Genomic DNA, 15,642 nt, shown 5'->3' with positions numbered 1-15,642 from the left:
CCCACAAACAAAACACGTCGACTGCAGCTTTATGGAGTGAAATGCCCAAGAAAAAGAAAATGTGAAGGAGGTGTCCTCAGTCATTTCTTCCCTCGGGGGGTAGGAGGGCAGAATGAGGGGAGGGAGAAAAAGCTGCTGCATCTGGATGTGAAGAACAAAGCCATCCTAAGACTTGAGTATAATAGGTTGGGTCACTCGCTTTTATAGAAGCAAAAGAGTGGAACTGCCTTGACTTGTCTCAGTGCCACTGACCCTTGCATTTCATTGTGTAGAGATGTCAGGGAAAGTGTGTAGAAAGCACACTGAACAATGACTTTGTCATTTTGAGATTTCTGAGGTTTGTTCACCCCTTCCCCCAACTCCTACCCTCAAATCCCCATTGGACAAAAGAGATCGTTAGTTAGGTCGCCTTGCCCTCATTTGAAAGATCTCTGTTTTACTGACTCTTTTAAAAGTAAACTCATCCATTTTAACTGAATCACAGCGTTTTCATGCTTTCAAAGTCAACAAAAGAGTTTTAGTCAGTGCATTTATAAGGATGGACTAGTCTGTGAAAATGCCAGCCCTAGAGATAATGATTCATGCCAACTGCCACATTAAAGTGGATTTCCTTGTTAATAGACAGGGCAGTTGATGACATGAGTTACTGGAAATATTTGCCAACCCTTGAACCCTGGATTTCGGAGATCAGGATGATAGGATCCACACAGGCCCACTCTAGCAATTCCTTTACCTTTTCTTTTTTGATGAAAGATGCAATGGTTGGGTTTTTTCCAGTGTGATAGCACATGTAGAAAACAGTACTGTCACCATTAGCGTGCTGACAGTTAATCACTGGGGACCCTCCCAGGCTTTCAGGCTGGCAACCAGTGTTCCAGTTTTTCCTAGCATGTGTGCTCCAATGATAATGTGTTTGTAGTTTAACAAGAAGCTAATTAAGACCTAAAGAAAAAAATTAAGAATCTCAGTTTTATCAAGTCTGGTGGTATTCAGCAGAGCGTAGAACTTTCCATTCTGGCATATTGGATGATGTCCATTGCAAAACAATAGTGGCCATTCATGGTGCTTTCTCTTCTTGTCATCTCGCCTCCTTAGTAATGATAAAATGGACACTTATTACCCGGGAGAGGAAAATGGCTAAATGTTTACTTAATTGAGGACCTTTAAATTCTCTCTATGCTATTCGTGATTGATTGCATTCATTTTGTCTGTATGCCTACTGAGTTTTCTTGATAAGAGGAACAAAAAAAGGTTTGGACTGGAGAACTTGCCTCAGTTTTATTAAAATCTTGCAGTCACTGTTTTATATATGGATCTATCACTTCCATCTGATGTGGGGCATGGGTAAGTGTAATCTCTTCTACTTGTGAGTTTCGTGACTCACTTGTTTTCTTTCAGCCCTTTCCCTGGGTTCATTGACTTAGTGTTCTCTGTCATTTGCTTTGAGTCATGAAGCTGATAGTGCCGCTTGAGCATCTCAGCAAAGGGCCAGCCCACTATGGGACATGTGTCAAACATGGATCAGGAGCCATTTTTGTTCCAGGGCACACAGACTAGTTACCATTAGTTCTCACATTTGCCCTCTTCCCCACCCTCAGGGCACCTGAGGAGATCATCTCTTAGCGTTATGGTTGTGTATTGATACACTGCCCAACCTCTGCCTGAACATGGCCAAAAGGATGGGAATGGAATTCTAGTGTCATATTGTTTTTTACCCTATCAATATTTTTATTGAGGTATAGTTTATATACAATAAAATAAACAGTTTTTTTTTAGGTTGAATTTTACTAATGGTGTACATTCCGGTCTCCATCCTCTAAAACAAGCTGTAGAGCATTTCCATCTCCTCAGGAAGTCTCCTTTGCCCCTCTGTAGTCAATTTTCACCTCTTCCAGATTTCTGTCAACATCAATTCGTTTTCCTGTTCTTGAACTACATATAAATGGAACCAATAATTTTTCTGTGACTGGATTCTTTTGTTCACCATGTTTTTGAGTTCTGTGTATGTTTCAGTGGTTCATTTCTTTGGTTTTTTTCTGAGTGATATTTCATTGTATGATGACATCAACATTTATTTATCTACTCTTTGATTAATGGATATTTGAGTTGTTGCCAGTTTTTAGCAATGAATGTTCTTATAGAAGTGTTTATGGGTACGCTATGTATGTTTTCATTCATCTTGGATAAAATTCATAGGAGTGGAATTGCTGGGTTTATAAAGTTCACTTTAAAAACCAAAAATCAAACTATGACAAGGATTTTTGTAATGGTTCTACTATTTTACACATGCAGCAGCAATATGTGAGCATTCTAGTTGCTCCACGTCCTTGCCAACATTTAGTATGATCAGTCTTTTTGTTTTTATTCTTTTTAGTAGGGTATAGATGAACCATTTGCATTGCCTTGATGATTAATATTGAGCTTTTTTCATACAGGCTAATTGGCCATTCATGTGTCTTATTTTCTGAAATACTGGTTCAGATCTCCTGCCAACTTTTTAAAACATTATTTTTAAAAATCTTGTTGATTTTTTAGGAGTTTTTAATATACATAAGTGTATTTATATATGTTTAATACTAGGCATTTGTGAATATTTCCTGTTTTGCTAAGTGTGATTTTTAATACATTTGCTTATTTTGTCTTCACTGGAGAACTTTTTGCATGAAACTGTTCATAATCTCACATTTGTCCATTTAATGTCTTTATAATCTATAGTGAAATTTCTTCTTTTATTCCTGACACTGATAATTTGTTTCTGTCAATCATTTTAGCTTGGAGTTTATCAATTTTGATTTTTTTTCAGTGAATTCATGTTTGATTTTGTAATTTTCTCTGTAGTTGGTAGATTTTCTATTTCATTAATTTCTTGTATTTTTTAAAGTTACACTGATTTAATGTATCTTTTTCTCTAGCTTTTTAAGATTGAACATTAATCTGTTGGTTTTCATTTGTTTCATAATATATGCATTTAAAATTATACTTTCTCTTGATTTTGATATGTTGTGTTTTCATTATCTTCAGTTCAGAGTATTTATCAGTTGGCTCTTTTTTTTTTTTTTTTTCTTTTTTTTTCTTTTTTGAGACAGTATCTCACTCTGTTGCCCAGGCTGGAGTGCAGTGGTGCAATCTCGGCTCACTGCCACCTCCACCTCCCAGGTTCAAGCATTTCTTGTGCTTCAGCCTCCCGAGTAGCTGGGATTACAGGTGCACGTCACCATGCCCAACTAGTTTGTGTATTTTTAGTAGAGATGGGGTTTCACCATTTTGCCCAGGCTGGTCTTGAACTCCTGGCCTCAAGTGAGCCTCCCACCTCAGCCTCTAAAAGTGCTGGGATTACAGACGCAAGACACTGTACCCGGCTCATGAGTTGACTTTCTGATGTAATATTTTAGTAATGAGTTATTATGGAGTATATAACTTCATTTCTAAAGATTTAGGGATTAAAAAAAAACCTTACTGTTACTGATTTCTAATTAACTTGGTTGTAATTCGATAACATATTCTGTAATATTTCTAACCTTTGAAATGTATTGAGACTTCTTTGATGGCCCAACATTTACTTTACTTTGGTAAAGGTCCCCTGTGTACTTGAAAAAAAAAAAAAAAGAATGTATATTCTGTAGCTGTGGAGTATAGAGTTCTAAAAATGACAGGTCAAGTTGGCTTATAATATCTGAATCTTCAGTATCTTTACTGAATTTTTGTCCACTGTTCTATCATTTACTAAGAAGAGGGTGTTTTTGCATGGTCTCTCTCTCTCTGTGTATTTACAGTCTTTGTTGTAAGCAGCATCTAATTGGGTCTGGCTTTTTAAATGCTCAGCTGACATTCTCTGTCATTTTATGTGGAGTTTTATCCGTGTACATTTAATGTAATTATAGATATGGTTGGTTTTAAGTCTACCATCTTGATATTTGTCTTCTATTAGTTTCATATGTTCTTTTCCTTCTTTTGAGTGAACAGAATATATTTTCTTATCTCATTTTATCTTTTCTATCACATTTTTAGCTCTACCTCTTTATGTTATTGTTTTTAGTGGTTGCTCTAGAGTTTACATATGCATTTAAGTTTATTGCAATCTATTTTCAAATAATTTCCTACCAAATTTGCAAACAATAGAATAATCTTACTATTATATAATTTATTTCTCCTATTCTTTGGGCTTATGTTGTCATATTGTTTACTTCTGCATATGCTATAAACTTCATGATATACTGTGTCCGTTTTGCTTTAAATAACCAATGGTCTTTTAAAGAAATGTATACATATGTATGCATGTATGTACATACATATTATAGAAAATTGCGTTTTATATTTATTCACATATTTGTCCTTTCCAGTGCTCTTTATTTCTTTCTGAAGTCTGGGCTTCCATCTGGTATCATTTTCCTTAAGCCTGAAGAACTTCTTTTCAGGATGGTCTGCTGGAAACCTTCTCCTAGCTTTTGCCCATCTGAACACGTCTTTATTTCAACTTCATTTTTAATGATCTTTTCAACAGATGGAAGATTCTAGATTGACTTTTTTTTTCTTTTTTTCCCTTTTCTTGGCATTGTACATATATCACATCGTTGTCTTGTCCCTTCATTGTTTCTGATGAGCAACCATCATTATATAAGCTTGTTGCACTATACACTATGTCTCTTTTCATGGCTGCTTTTTAAAACAATTTCCTCTTTGTCTTTGAGTTTTAGCTGTTTGACTAGATGTGTCTAGTATCCTTCTTGGGGTTAATGAGCTTCTTCAATATATGGGTTGGTATTTTTATTTAATTTTGGAAAATTATGAGTCTTTATGTTTTGATACACTTGTCTTTTCTTTCTCTTTTAACTCCTTAACTTCTGGGACTGAAAATGATAGTATGTTAGACTGTTTGGTGTAGCTCCAAGATCTGGGGTGTTGCATTCCAGTCTTTTAGTCTTTTTTATTTTTGTCTTTCATTTGGATAATTTGTATTGCTCTGTCTTTAGGGTCATTGATTCTTTCTCTTATCCCAGTCTGCTGCCAGCCCATTGAATGTTTTTTTTTTTTCATTCATAGAGATGGGATCTCGCCATGTTGTCCCAGCTGGTCTCAAACTCCTAGTCTCAAGCAATCCTCCTCCCTCCTCAAGCAAACCTCAGTGCTGGGATTATAGGCATGAGCCACTGTACCTGGCCAAATGTGGTTTTTTTGATATTCAATTTTTTGTTTATAGAATTTCCATTTGGTTTGCTCTTATAGTTTTCATCTTTTTTATGTTTATTGACCAGTTGAATATCATTTGGATAAGCACCTATTTAAGTGTCTTAACAATTGTTCTATTGAGTACTCTGGGTTTTTGTTTTGTTTTTCTTACTTATTTGTAGAATTGTTTATATATTCTGAATTGAAGATACCTTCTTCTGTACTAGTGCTTATCTTTTCAGTCCTGTAATATTGTGTTTTCATAAACATACTTATCAATCTTTTCCTTTATGGTTATTGATTTTTGTGTTCTGTTTAAAAAAATCTGTATCTATTTCAGTGTCTTATTTATTTATTTATTAGTTTTCCATACGTTACTGGGGTACAGGTGGTATTTGGTTACATGACTAAACTGTTGAGTGGTGATTTGTGAGATTTTGATGCACCCATCAGCCGAGCAATATCACTGCACCATATTTGTAGTCTTTTATCCCTCACCCTCCTCCCACTCTTCCCCCTAAACCCCCAAAGTCCATTGTATTATTCTTATGACTTTGCATCCTCATAGCTTAGCTCCCACATATCAATGAGAACATACAATGTTTGGTTTTCCATTCCTGAGTTACTTCCCTTAGAATTATAGTCTCCAGTCTCATCCAGGTCACTGCAAATGCTGTCAATTCATTCCTTTTTATGGTTGAGGAGTATTCCATCATATATGTATACACATACATATATATATACACATACACACACACACACACACACACACACACACACACACACATATATCTCTCTCTCACAGTTTCTGTATCCACTCATTGATCGGCATTTGGGTTGGTTCCACGATTTTGCAATTGTGAATTGTGCTGCTATAAACATGCATGTGTTAGGTATCTTTTTCAAATAATGACTTCTTTTCCTCTAGGTAGATACCCAGTAGTGGGATTGCTGGATCAAATGGTAGTTCTACTTTTAGTTCTTTTTTTTTTTTTTTTTTTTGAGACGGTGTCACCCTTTCTCATCCAGGCTGGAGTGCAGTGGCGCGATCTCGGCTCACTGCAAGCTCTGCCTCCCGGGTTCATGCCATTCTCCTGCCCCAGCCTCCCGAGTAGCTGGGACTACAGGCGCCCGCCACCACACCCGGCTCATTTTTTGTATTTTTAGTAGAGATGGGGTTTCACCGTGTTAGCCGGGATGGTCTTGATCTCCTGACCTCGTGATCCGCCCGCCTTGGCCTCCCAAAGTGCTGGAATTACAGGCATGAGCCACCGCGCCCAGCCTACTTTTAGTTCTTTAAGGAATTTCCACAGTTTCCTTAGCGGCTGTACTAGTTTACATTCCCACCAGCAGTGTAGAAGTGTTCCCTGATCACTGCATCTATGCCAGCATCTACTGTTTTTTGATTATGGCCATTCTTGCAGAAGCAAGGTGGTATCACATTATGGTTTTGATTTGCATTTCCCTAATCATTAGTGATAGTGAGCATTTTTTAAATATATTTGTTGGCCATTTGTATATCTTCTTTTGAGAATTTTCTATTCATGTCCCTAGTCCACTTTCTGATGGAATTGTTTGTTTTTTTCTTACTGATTTGTTCAAATTCATTGTAGACTCTGGATATTACTCCTTTGTCAGATGTATATAGATTATGAAGATTTTCTCCCATTCTGTGTATTGTCTCTTTACTCTGCTGAATGTGCCTTTTGTGGTGCAAAAGCTCTGTAGTTTAATTAAGTCCCAACTATTTATCTTTGTTTTTATTGCATTTGCTTTTGGGTTCTTAGTCATGAAATCCTTGCCTAAACCAATGTCTGGAAAGGTTTTTCCAATGTTATCTTCTAGAATTTTTATAGTTTCCAGGTCTTAGATTTAAGTCTCTAATCCATCTTGGGTTGATTTTTGTAGAAAGTGAGAGATAAGGATCCAGTTTCATTCTTCTACATGTGGCTAGCCAGTTATCCCGGCACCATTTGTTGAAAAGGGTATCCTTTCCCCACTTTATGATTTTGTTTGCTTTGCCAAAGATCAGTTGGTGGTAAGTATTTGGGTTCTCTATTCTGTTCCATTGGTCTGTGTGCCTATTTTTATACCAGAACCATGCTGTTTTGGTGACTATGGCTTTATAGTACAGTTTGAAAGCAGGTAGTGTGATGCCTCCAGATTTGTTCTGTTTGCTTAGACTTGCTTTGGCTATGCGGTGTCTTTTTTGGTTCCATATGAATTTTAGAATTTCTTTTTTTTAATTCTGTGCAGAATGATGGTGGTATTTTGATGGGGATTGCATTGAATATGCAGATTGCTTTTGGCAGTATGGTCGTTTTCACAATATTAATTCTATCCATCCATGAGCATGAGATGTATTTCCATTTATTTGTGTTGTCTGTGTCTATTTCTTCGAGCAGTGTTTTGTAGTTTTCCTTGTAGAGGTCTTTTGATTCCTTGGTTAGGTATATTCCTAAGTATTTTATTTTATTTTATTTTTTGCAGCTATTGTAAAAGTGATTTAGTTCCTGATTTGAGTATCTACTTGGTTCCTGTTGGTGTATAGAAGAGCTACTGATTTGTGTACATTAATCTTGTATCTGGAAACTTTGCTGAATTCTTTTATCAGTTCTAGAAGCTGTCTGGAGGAGTCTTTAGGGTTTCCAAGGTAAACGACAGTTTGACTTCCTCTTTACCAATTTGGATGCCCTTTATTTCTTTCTCTTGTCTGAGTGATCTGGCCAGGACTTCCAGTACTATGTTGAAGAGGAGTGGTAAGAGTGGGCATCCTTGTCTTGTTCCAGTTTTCAGAGGAAATGCTTTAAACTTTCCCCCATTCAGTGTTATGTTGGCTGTGGGTTTGTCATAGATGGCTTTTATTACAGTGAAGCATGTCCCTTGTGTGGCGATTTTGCTGAGAGTTTTAAAGGGATGCTGGATTTTGTTAAATGCTTTTTCTGCATCTATTGAGATTGTCATGTGATTTTTGGTTTTAATTCTGTTTACGTAGTGTATCACATTTATTGACTTGCATATGTTAAACCATCCCTGCATCCCTGGTATGAAACCCACTTGATCATGGTGGGTTATCTTTTTGATATGTTGTTGGATTCGGTTAATGAGTATTTTTTAAGGATTTTAGCATCTATGTTCATCAAGGATATCGGTCTGCAGTGTTCTCTTTTGGTTATGTCCTTTCCTTGTTTTGGTATTATGGTGATGCTGGCTTCATAGAATGAATTAGGGAGAGTTCCTTCTTCCTCTGTCTTGTGGAATAGTGTCCAAAGAACTGGTACAAATTCTTCTTTGAATGTCTGGTAGAATTCTGCTGTAAATCTGTCTGGTCTTGGACTTTTTTTTTTGTTGGTAATTTTTAAATTACCATTTCAATCTTGCAGCTTGTTATTGGTCTGTTCAGGATATCTAATTCTTCCTGATTTAACCTAGGAGGGTTGCATTTTTCCGGGAATGTATCCATCTCTTCTAGGTTTTCTAGTTTATGTGCATAAAGGTGTTCATAGTATCCTTGAATGATCTCTTGTATTTCAGTGGTGTCAGTTAATTTTTCTCTCTTCTTTTCTTGGTTAATTTTGCTAATGGTCTATCAATTTTATTTACCTTTTCAAAAAACCAGCTTTTTGTTTTATTTATCTTTTGTATTTTGTTGTTGTTGTTGTTGCATTTCATTTAGTTCTGCTCGGATCTTGGTTATTTTCTTTTTTCTCCTGGGTTTGCGTTTGGTTTGTTCCTGTTTCTCTGGTTCCTTGAAGTGTGACCTTAGAATGTCAGTTTGTGCTCTTTTGGTTTTTTCAATGCAGGTGTTTAAGGCTATGAACTTTCCTCTTAGCACTGCCTTTGCTGTATTCCAGAGGTTTTGATAGGTTGTGTCATTATGGTCATTCAGTTTGAAATCGTTTTAAATTTCCATCTTGATTTCATTTTTGACCCAATCCTCATTCAGGAGCAGGTTATTTAATTTCCGTGTATTTGCATGGTTTAGAAGATTCCTTTTGGAGTTGAATCATATGGTCTATCTTGGAGAAAGTTCCATGTGCTATGGAATAGAATGTGTATTCTGCAGTTGTTGGATGAAATGTTCTGTTTATGTCTGTTAAGTCCATTTTTTTCCAAGGTATAGTTTAAATCCATTGTTTCTTTGTTGACTTTTTGTCTTGATGATCTGTCTAGTGCTATCAGTGAAGTATTGAAGTCCCCCCCATTATTGTGTTGCTGTCTATCTTATTTCTTAATTCTATTAGTAATTGTTTTATAAATTTGAGAGCTCTAGTGTTAGGTGCATATATGTTTAAGATTGTGATATTTTCCTTTTGGACAAGGCCTTTTACCATTAGATAATGTCCCTCTTCATCTCTTTGAATGGCTGTTGCTTTAAAGTTTGTTTTGTCTGATAGGAGAATAGCTACCCCTGCTTGCATTTGGTATCCATTTGCATGAAATCCTTTCTCTACCCCTTTACCTTAAGTTTCTGTGAGTCCTTATGCGTTAGGTGAGTCTCCTGAAGTCAGCAGATAGTTGGTTGGTGAGTTTTTATCCATTCTGCAGTTCTGTATCTTTTAAGCGGAGCATTTAGGCAATTTACATTCAATGTTAGTGTTGAGATGTGAGGTACTGTTGTATTCATCATGCTGTTTATTGCCTGTGTACTTTGTGTTTTTGTTTTGTTTTGTTTTTGTTTTTGCTTTTTAACTTGTATTTTTGTTTTATAGGTCCTGTGTGATTTATGCTCTAAAGAGGTTCTGTTTCAATGCATTTCCAGGATTTGTTTCAAGATTTAGAGCTCCTTTTAGCAGTTCTTGTAGTGGTGGCTTGGTAGTAGTGAATTCTCTTAGCATTTGTTTGTTTGAAAAAGACTGTATCTTTCTTTCATATATGAAGCTTACTTTCTCTGGATACAAAATTCTTGGTTGATAATTGTTTTGTTTGAGGAGGCTGAAGATAGGGCCCCAATCCCTTCTAGCTTGTAAGGTTTCGGCTGAGAAATCTGCTGTTAATTTGATAGGTTTTCCTTTACATGTTACCTGGTGCTTCTGTCTCACAGCTCTTAAGATTCTTTCTTTGGTCTTACCTTTGGGAAACCTGATGACAAGGCACCTAGGTGATTATTTTTTTTCAACGAATTTCCCAGGTGTTCTGTGTGCTTCTTGTATTTGGATGTCTAGGTCTCCAGCAAGGCTGGAGAAGTTTTCCTCGATTATTTGCCCAAATATGTTTTCCAAGCTTTTAGAATTCTCTTCTTCCTCAGGAACACTGGTTATTCTTAGGCTTGGTTGTTTAACATAATCCCAGACTTCTTGGAGGTTTTGTTCGTATTTTCTTATTCTTTTTTCATTGTATTTGTTGGATTGGGTTAATTAGAAGACCTTGTCTTTGAGTTCTTCCTTCTACTACTTGTTTCTTCTTCTTTCTTCTACTTATTCAATTCTATTACTGAGACTTTCCAGAGCATTTTGCATTTCTATAAGTGTGTCCAGTGTCTCCAGAGTTTTTGATTTTTTTTTAAGCTGTCTATTTCTTTGACTATATCTCCCTTTACATCTTATATCATTTGTTGGATTTCCTTGCATTGTGCTTTGCCTTCCTCTGTTGCCTCCCTGATTAGCTTAATAACTAACCTCCTAAATTCTTTTTCAGGTAAATCAGGGATTTCTTCTCAATTTGGATCCATTGCTGGTGAACTAGGGTGATTTTGGGGGCTGTTAAAGAGCCTTATTTTGTCACATTATCAGAGTGGGTTTTCTGCTTCCTTCTCATTTGGGTAGGCTCTGTCAGAGGGAAGGTCTTGGGCTGAAGGCTGTTGTTCAGATCCTTTTGTCCCACAGAGTGTTCCCTTGATATAGTATTCTCCCCTTTTTGGTGTGGATATGGCTTCCTGTGAGCCAAACTGTGGTGATTGTTGTCTCTCTTCTGGGTCTAGCCACCCAGTGAGTCTGCCTGGTTCCAGATTGGCAGTAGGGGTTGTCTGCACAGAGTCTTGTGATGTGAACTTCACAGAGACCTCTGTGGGTCTCTCAGCCATGGATACCAGTGCCTGTTCTGTTGGAGGTGGTAGGGGGGTGCAATGGACTCCATGACGGTTCTTAGCTTTGGTTTAATGCTCTATTTTTGTACTGGTTGGCCTCCTGTCAGAAGGTAGCACTTCCCAGAGAGCATCAGCTGTGGTAGTATGACAAGGAACCAGCAGTGCACAGGACCCTAAGACTCCCAGGATTATATGCCCTTTGTCTTCCACTACCAGGAGGCGTAGGGAAGGACCACCAGGTGTGGGACAGGGCTAGGCATGTCTGAGCTCACACTCTCCTCTGGTGGGACTTGCTGCAGAGTGTTTGGGGTGTCTCCCAGGTCCTGCAGTAGCAGTCCACTTCCTTCAAACGGTCTGTGGCTCCTCTTGGGATCACTGGTTTGTTCTTGCAGTCAATCTGGAGCTAAAGTTCACAATGCGAGCCTCCGCACACTGCTCCGTCAGTCCGAGTCAGAGCTGCAATCTAGTCCTGCCTCTCGTCTGCCATGATCCCACCTTTTGGGACTGGCTTTTTCTTTTCTTTTCTTTTCTTTTTTCTTTTTGAGACAGAGTCTCACTGTCACCCAGGCTGGAGTGCAGTGGCATGACCTCAGCTCACTGCAGCCTTCCTCTCCCAGGTTCAAGCCCCGGTGTCTTCTTGCCACTATTTATATAATCATGTGGTTCTTCCTGTTTCATTAACCTGATAAATAGCATTCATTGATTAATTGTCAGATCTTAACTCAGGCTTGCATTACTGGTGTAAACACAGCTTATAAAGTATAATTATTTTTTATGTTCTTAGATTCAATGTATTTAGTATGTTATTTAGTGTGTGTTTTTTTTCTTTTTTTCTTTTTCACCCATGCTGGAGTGCAGTGGCGTGATCTAGGCTTCTGGTTTCAAGTGATTCTCCTGCCTCAGCCTCCCAGGTAGCTGGGATTACAGGTGCCTGCCACCACGCCTGGCTAATTTTTGTACTTTTAGTAGAGACAGGGTTTCGCCATGTTGGCCAGGCTGGTCTCAAATTTCTGACCCTGTGATCCACCCTCTTCGGCCTCCCAAAGTGCTGGGATTACAGATATGAGCCACTGTGCCCGGCCTTAGTGTTCTTAAAACAGTTTTGTTTATAATTTTCCCTTCTTTGGTTTTTATATTAGGATAATGCTGGATTTCAATTCTCTGGAAGAATTTGATAAAACTTGTGCAAAATCATCTTGTGACCCATCTTTGTTTTTTCTGTGGGAAATTTTTGTGTTGTGAATTCATATTCTTAAATTCAATAATAGAATTATTCAGATTTAGGTTTTTTATTATGTCAGTCTTTGCCCATCATTTTTCCAGAAATTTGCCTTTTACATCAAAATTTTTAATTTATTTATTGGAACAGTGTTTATTATATATTCTTTTTAATGCCTATAGTACCTCTTCTGTTATTCCCTGTTAATTCATGATAATGATAATTTTCCTCTCTTTTTTTCTGAATTAGTCTTTTCGAAGTTTATTGATTTCATCAGTTTTTTTATATAATGAGGCTTTGGGTTTGTTGATTTTTCTCCTTCAAATTAATTTTCTATTTAACCATTTTCTCCTTCTTTCTAATTTCCATTTTTCTCAGATTTTAATTTATTATGCTACTATTTTTCTATCTTTGTAAGGTATATTTTTAGATCCTTTTAGCCTCTCTTTAAAAAAAAAAAAACAGTTTGAAGGAATAATTTTACTTGTAAACAGCATTAGTTGCAGTCCTGAAATTTTAATATTACTAGGTTTTCATTTTCTTTTATTTGAAAAGTTTCTAATTTCATTGTAATTTCTTTGAAACAGGTGTTCTATAGAAGTATATTGCTGAATTCCTAACATTTCTAGTTACATTTCTAATTACATTGATTTCTTGTTAAACCCACTTATGTCAGAATATGTTCTGTATAATTTTTGTCTCTTGAAGTTTGCTGATACTTGCTTTATGGCATAATAAAGATGCACTTGAAAAGTGTGTATTATGCAGTTATTGGCTATAGTATTGTAGCCTTTAGGTCATCATTAGGTCAAGTTTATTAACCATGTTTTCAAATTTTCTCTATCGATTTTTATGTGCTTGTTATATCAGTTATTAAGATAAGTGGGTTAAAACTTATATTTATTTCTACTTTTATATGCCTTTTTTTTAAGGTGTTTATTTTTAAGGTAGCATATAGATGGACTTCAGCCTTGAATTTCATAATAAACATTAACATGGAAAAAATGTACAAAGGAAACCATCTATTAGGGAGGTATACTGACCACAAAGGAAGGAAGAGGTGCACCACATTGCTGTAATGCCTCACACCATTCACTCTTCATTGGAATTAGCTGGGACTCAGGATTAAGCACTAACTGAAGTCCGACACAGGTACCAGCGCTGGATGTGAAAAGATCAGATCAGTATATTAGCGATGAAAGGAGTGATTAATGTATCCCAAGGGAAGGACAAGCTTAGAAAAGCTTAGAGAATGTTTGTTTAGACCTTGTCATACACAGAAGACATACCAACACTCCATAAAGTTCTGATATAAAGGCATTCACTGGGTTGGATGAGGTCAAACAAACAAACAAACAAAAACAGGTAATAAAGTAGAGATCTCCCCAGGTGGGACCTGGGAACCAGAGTTGACCTCTGAACTCCCTGAGGCAGGTGAGGTGCTACAGTAGCACATAATTTACATCTGCTGACTTAGTGCTGATGCTGTCAGTATTTGGGTTTAGGAGCTTACATTTAAGTGTCTTCCATATTGTCCCTTTTGCTTCTATTCATCCTGTAATTGAAGGTAATGATAATGACTTGACAGAATTACATTTTTATTTCTTAATATTCTTGTAGGTTTGTATACCCTGTTCATAATTTTAGTAGCTCCAGAAGAAATCCTGTATTAGCCAGGAGCACAACCTGTTATGTTAGTCATTTTATTGAGAAGTGGTTTCTTTTTTTTTTTTTCGAGACAGAGTCTTGCTCTGTCACCCAGGCTGGAGTGCAGTGGCATGATCTCGGCTCACTGCAACCTCCGCCTCCCGGGTTCAAGTGTTTCTCCTGCCTCAGCCTCGCAAGTAGCTGGGACTGCAGGAATGCACCACCACATCCAGCTAGTGTTTTGTGTTTTTAGTAGAGATGGGGTCTTGCCATGTTGCCCAGGCTGGTGTCGAGCTCAGGTAATCTGCTTGCCTTGGCCTCCCGGAGTGTTAGGATTACAGGCGTGAGCCACCACACCTGGCCAGTTTTTTGTTTGTTTATTTGTTTTTTGTTTTAGTCTCATGTGTTCCCAAAATAAATAAGTAGAAGAATTTCTTCTGCCACCATATCAGTAAACACCTTACTGATCAAAAATTAGCTGGCAATTTTTTTCTCTGTAAATCGGAAGAAAATCTTGCCATATTTCTCACCAAGAAGTGAACCCTGCTTTGTTTATTGCACCTAAGTTTTGTCTTCTGCAAAGTCAGTAATCGTTTAAAGCAATCTGGACGATTTGTACTCATCACAACTTAGAACACAATTCTTAAGTGGTTGACAGCAGAATTAAGAGCTTTCCAGTTCCTATGAGGTGTTAGCAATCTTAATGATCATTATTTTATGTTTTAATACCATAAACAAATCATGAAACTACCATCTACTGATTAAGTGGCCTCATGATTAAATACATATTTCATCTTGTACCTAATAGAAGGATGACAGAGAGAGGGAGAGTTCAAATAAGGAACAGAATGAGCCAGAAGGATGGACGGCATATTTATTTGCAGAAAATAGGAATACATTTTTACGGCTGTTTATAGAAAACATGTTCACTGGCACAAGCTTCACAAAGACTAGCTGGAACAGAATCCCACAGAATGAAGTTTAAAGTAAATAGTGGATAGATACCTAAAAATTTCTCCAGGACTCAAAGCAGTTTGGTGGTTAAATGCCAAACAGGCATTGTAGTTAAAATTATGCTTGTTAAAAGAATATGTTCCATTCTGTAGTGTTTGGATACAAAATTAATTCTAGAAGAGTCTGCCTGAGGAAATGTTATATTTTTCACTACCATTCAAATATAGATATTGAATATGAAATATAGTCAACCTTCATTTTGTGTCCTGAGGTTTTATATATTTATTAAAATGTGGTTCTTTTTTTCTTAAGTCATTTTGTTTTCTGGGTCTAGAACTCATCTTTTTATGACTTTTAAATGTAAACAGTAATTCTTAAATCAGTACATGTTGCCATGTTCTATTAGCAAATATTTTAAGACTTTTTAAAGATCAGCTCTTCTTTTGAGCTGAGAAGTCTGTTATATCCTAATTAGCTGGGAGCCTGGGAGTGGTCACCTCACTGAGAGACCAGATATAACCACACACACACACACCACACACCACACACCCACACCCACACACACACACCACACACCACACACACACATACCACACACACCCCCCCCACACACACCACACACCCACACACA

General features: G+C 37.1%; 1 protein-coding gene across 5 annotated transcripts in view; it reads left to right on the top strand.

Moving 5' to 3' along the window:
- Positions 1–15,642, top strand: part of ABCC4 (ATP binding cassette subfamily C member 4) — a 294,345-nt gene that overhangs the window by 208,034 nt on the left and 70,669 nt on the right. For 2 of the 5 annotated variants that reach the window (XM_025364538.1, XM_025364536.1), the window contains one exon: positions 5,041–5,450. The exons of the other annotated variants lie outside the window; for them this stretch is intronic. In XM_025364538.1, the coding sequence (XP_025220323.1) occupies positions 5,041–5,085 (45 nt within the window). In that variant the 3' untranslated portion in view covers positions 5,086–5,450. Of the gene's footprint in view, positions 1–5,040; positions 5,451–15,642 lie in introns of those variants that run through there. 5 annotated transcript variants of the gene reach the window in all.

This window comes from Theropithecus gelada, chromosome 17, assembly GCF_003255815.1.
Source record: "Theropithecus gelada isolate Dixy chromosome 17, Tgel_1.0, whole genome shotgun sequence".
Taxonomy (NCBI): domain Eukaryota; kingdom Metazoa; phylum Chordata; class Mammalia; order Primates; family Cercopithecidae; genus Theropithecus; species Theropithecus gelada.
The sequence above is the reverse complement of the archived record's forward strand: the minus strand, read 5'-3'. Positions and strand labels throughout refer to the sequence as shown.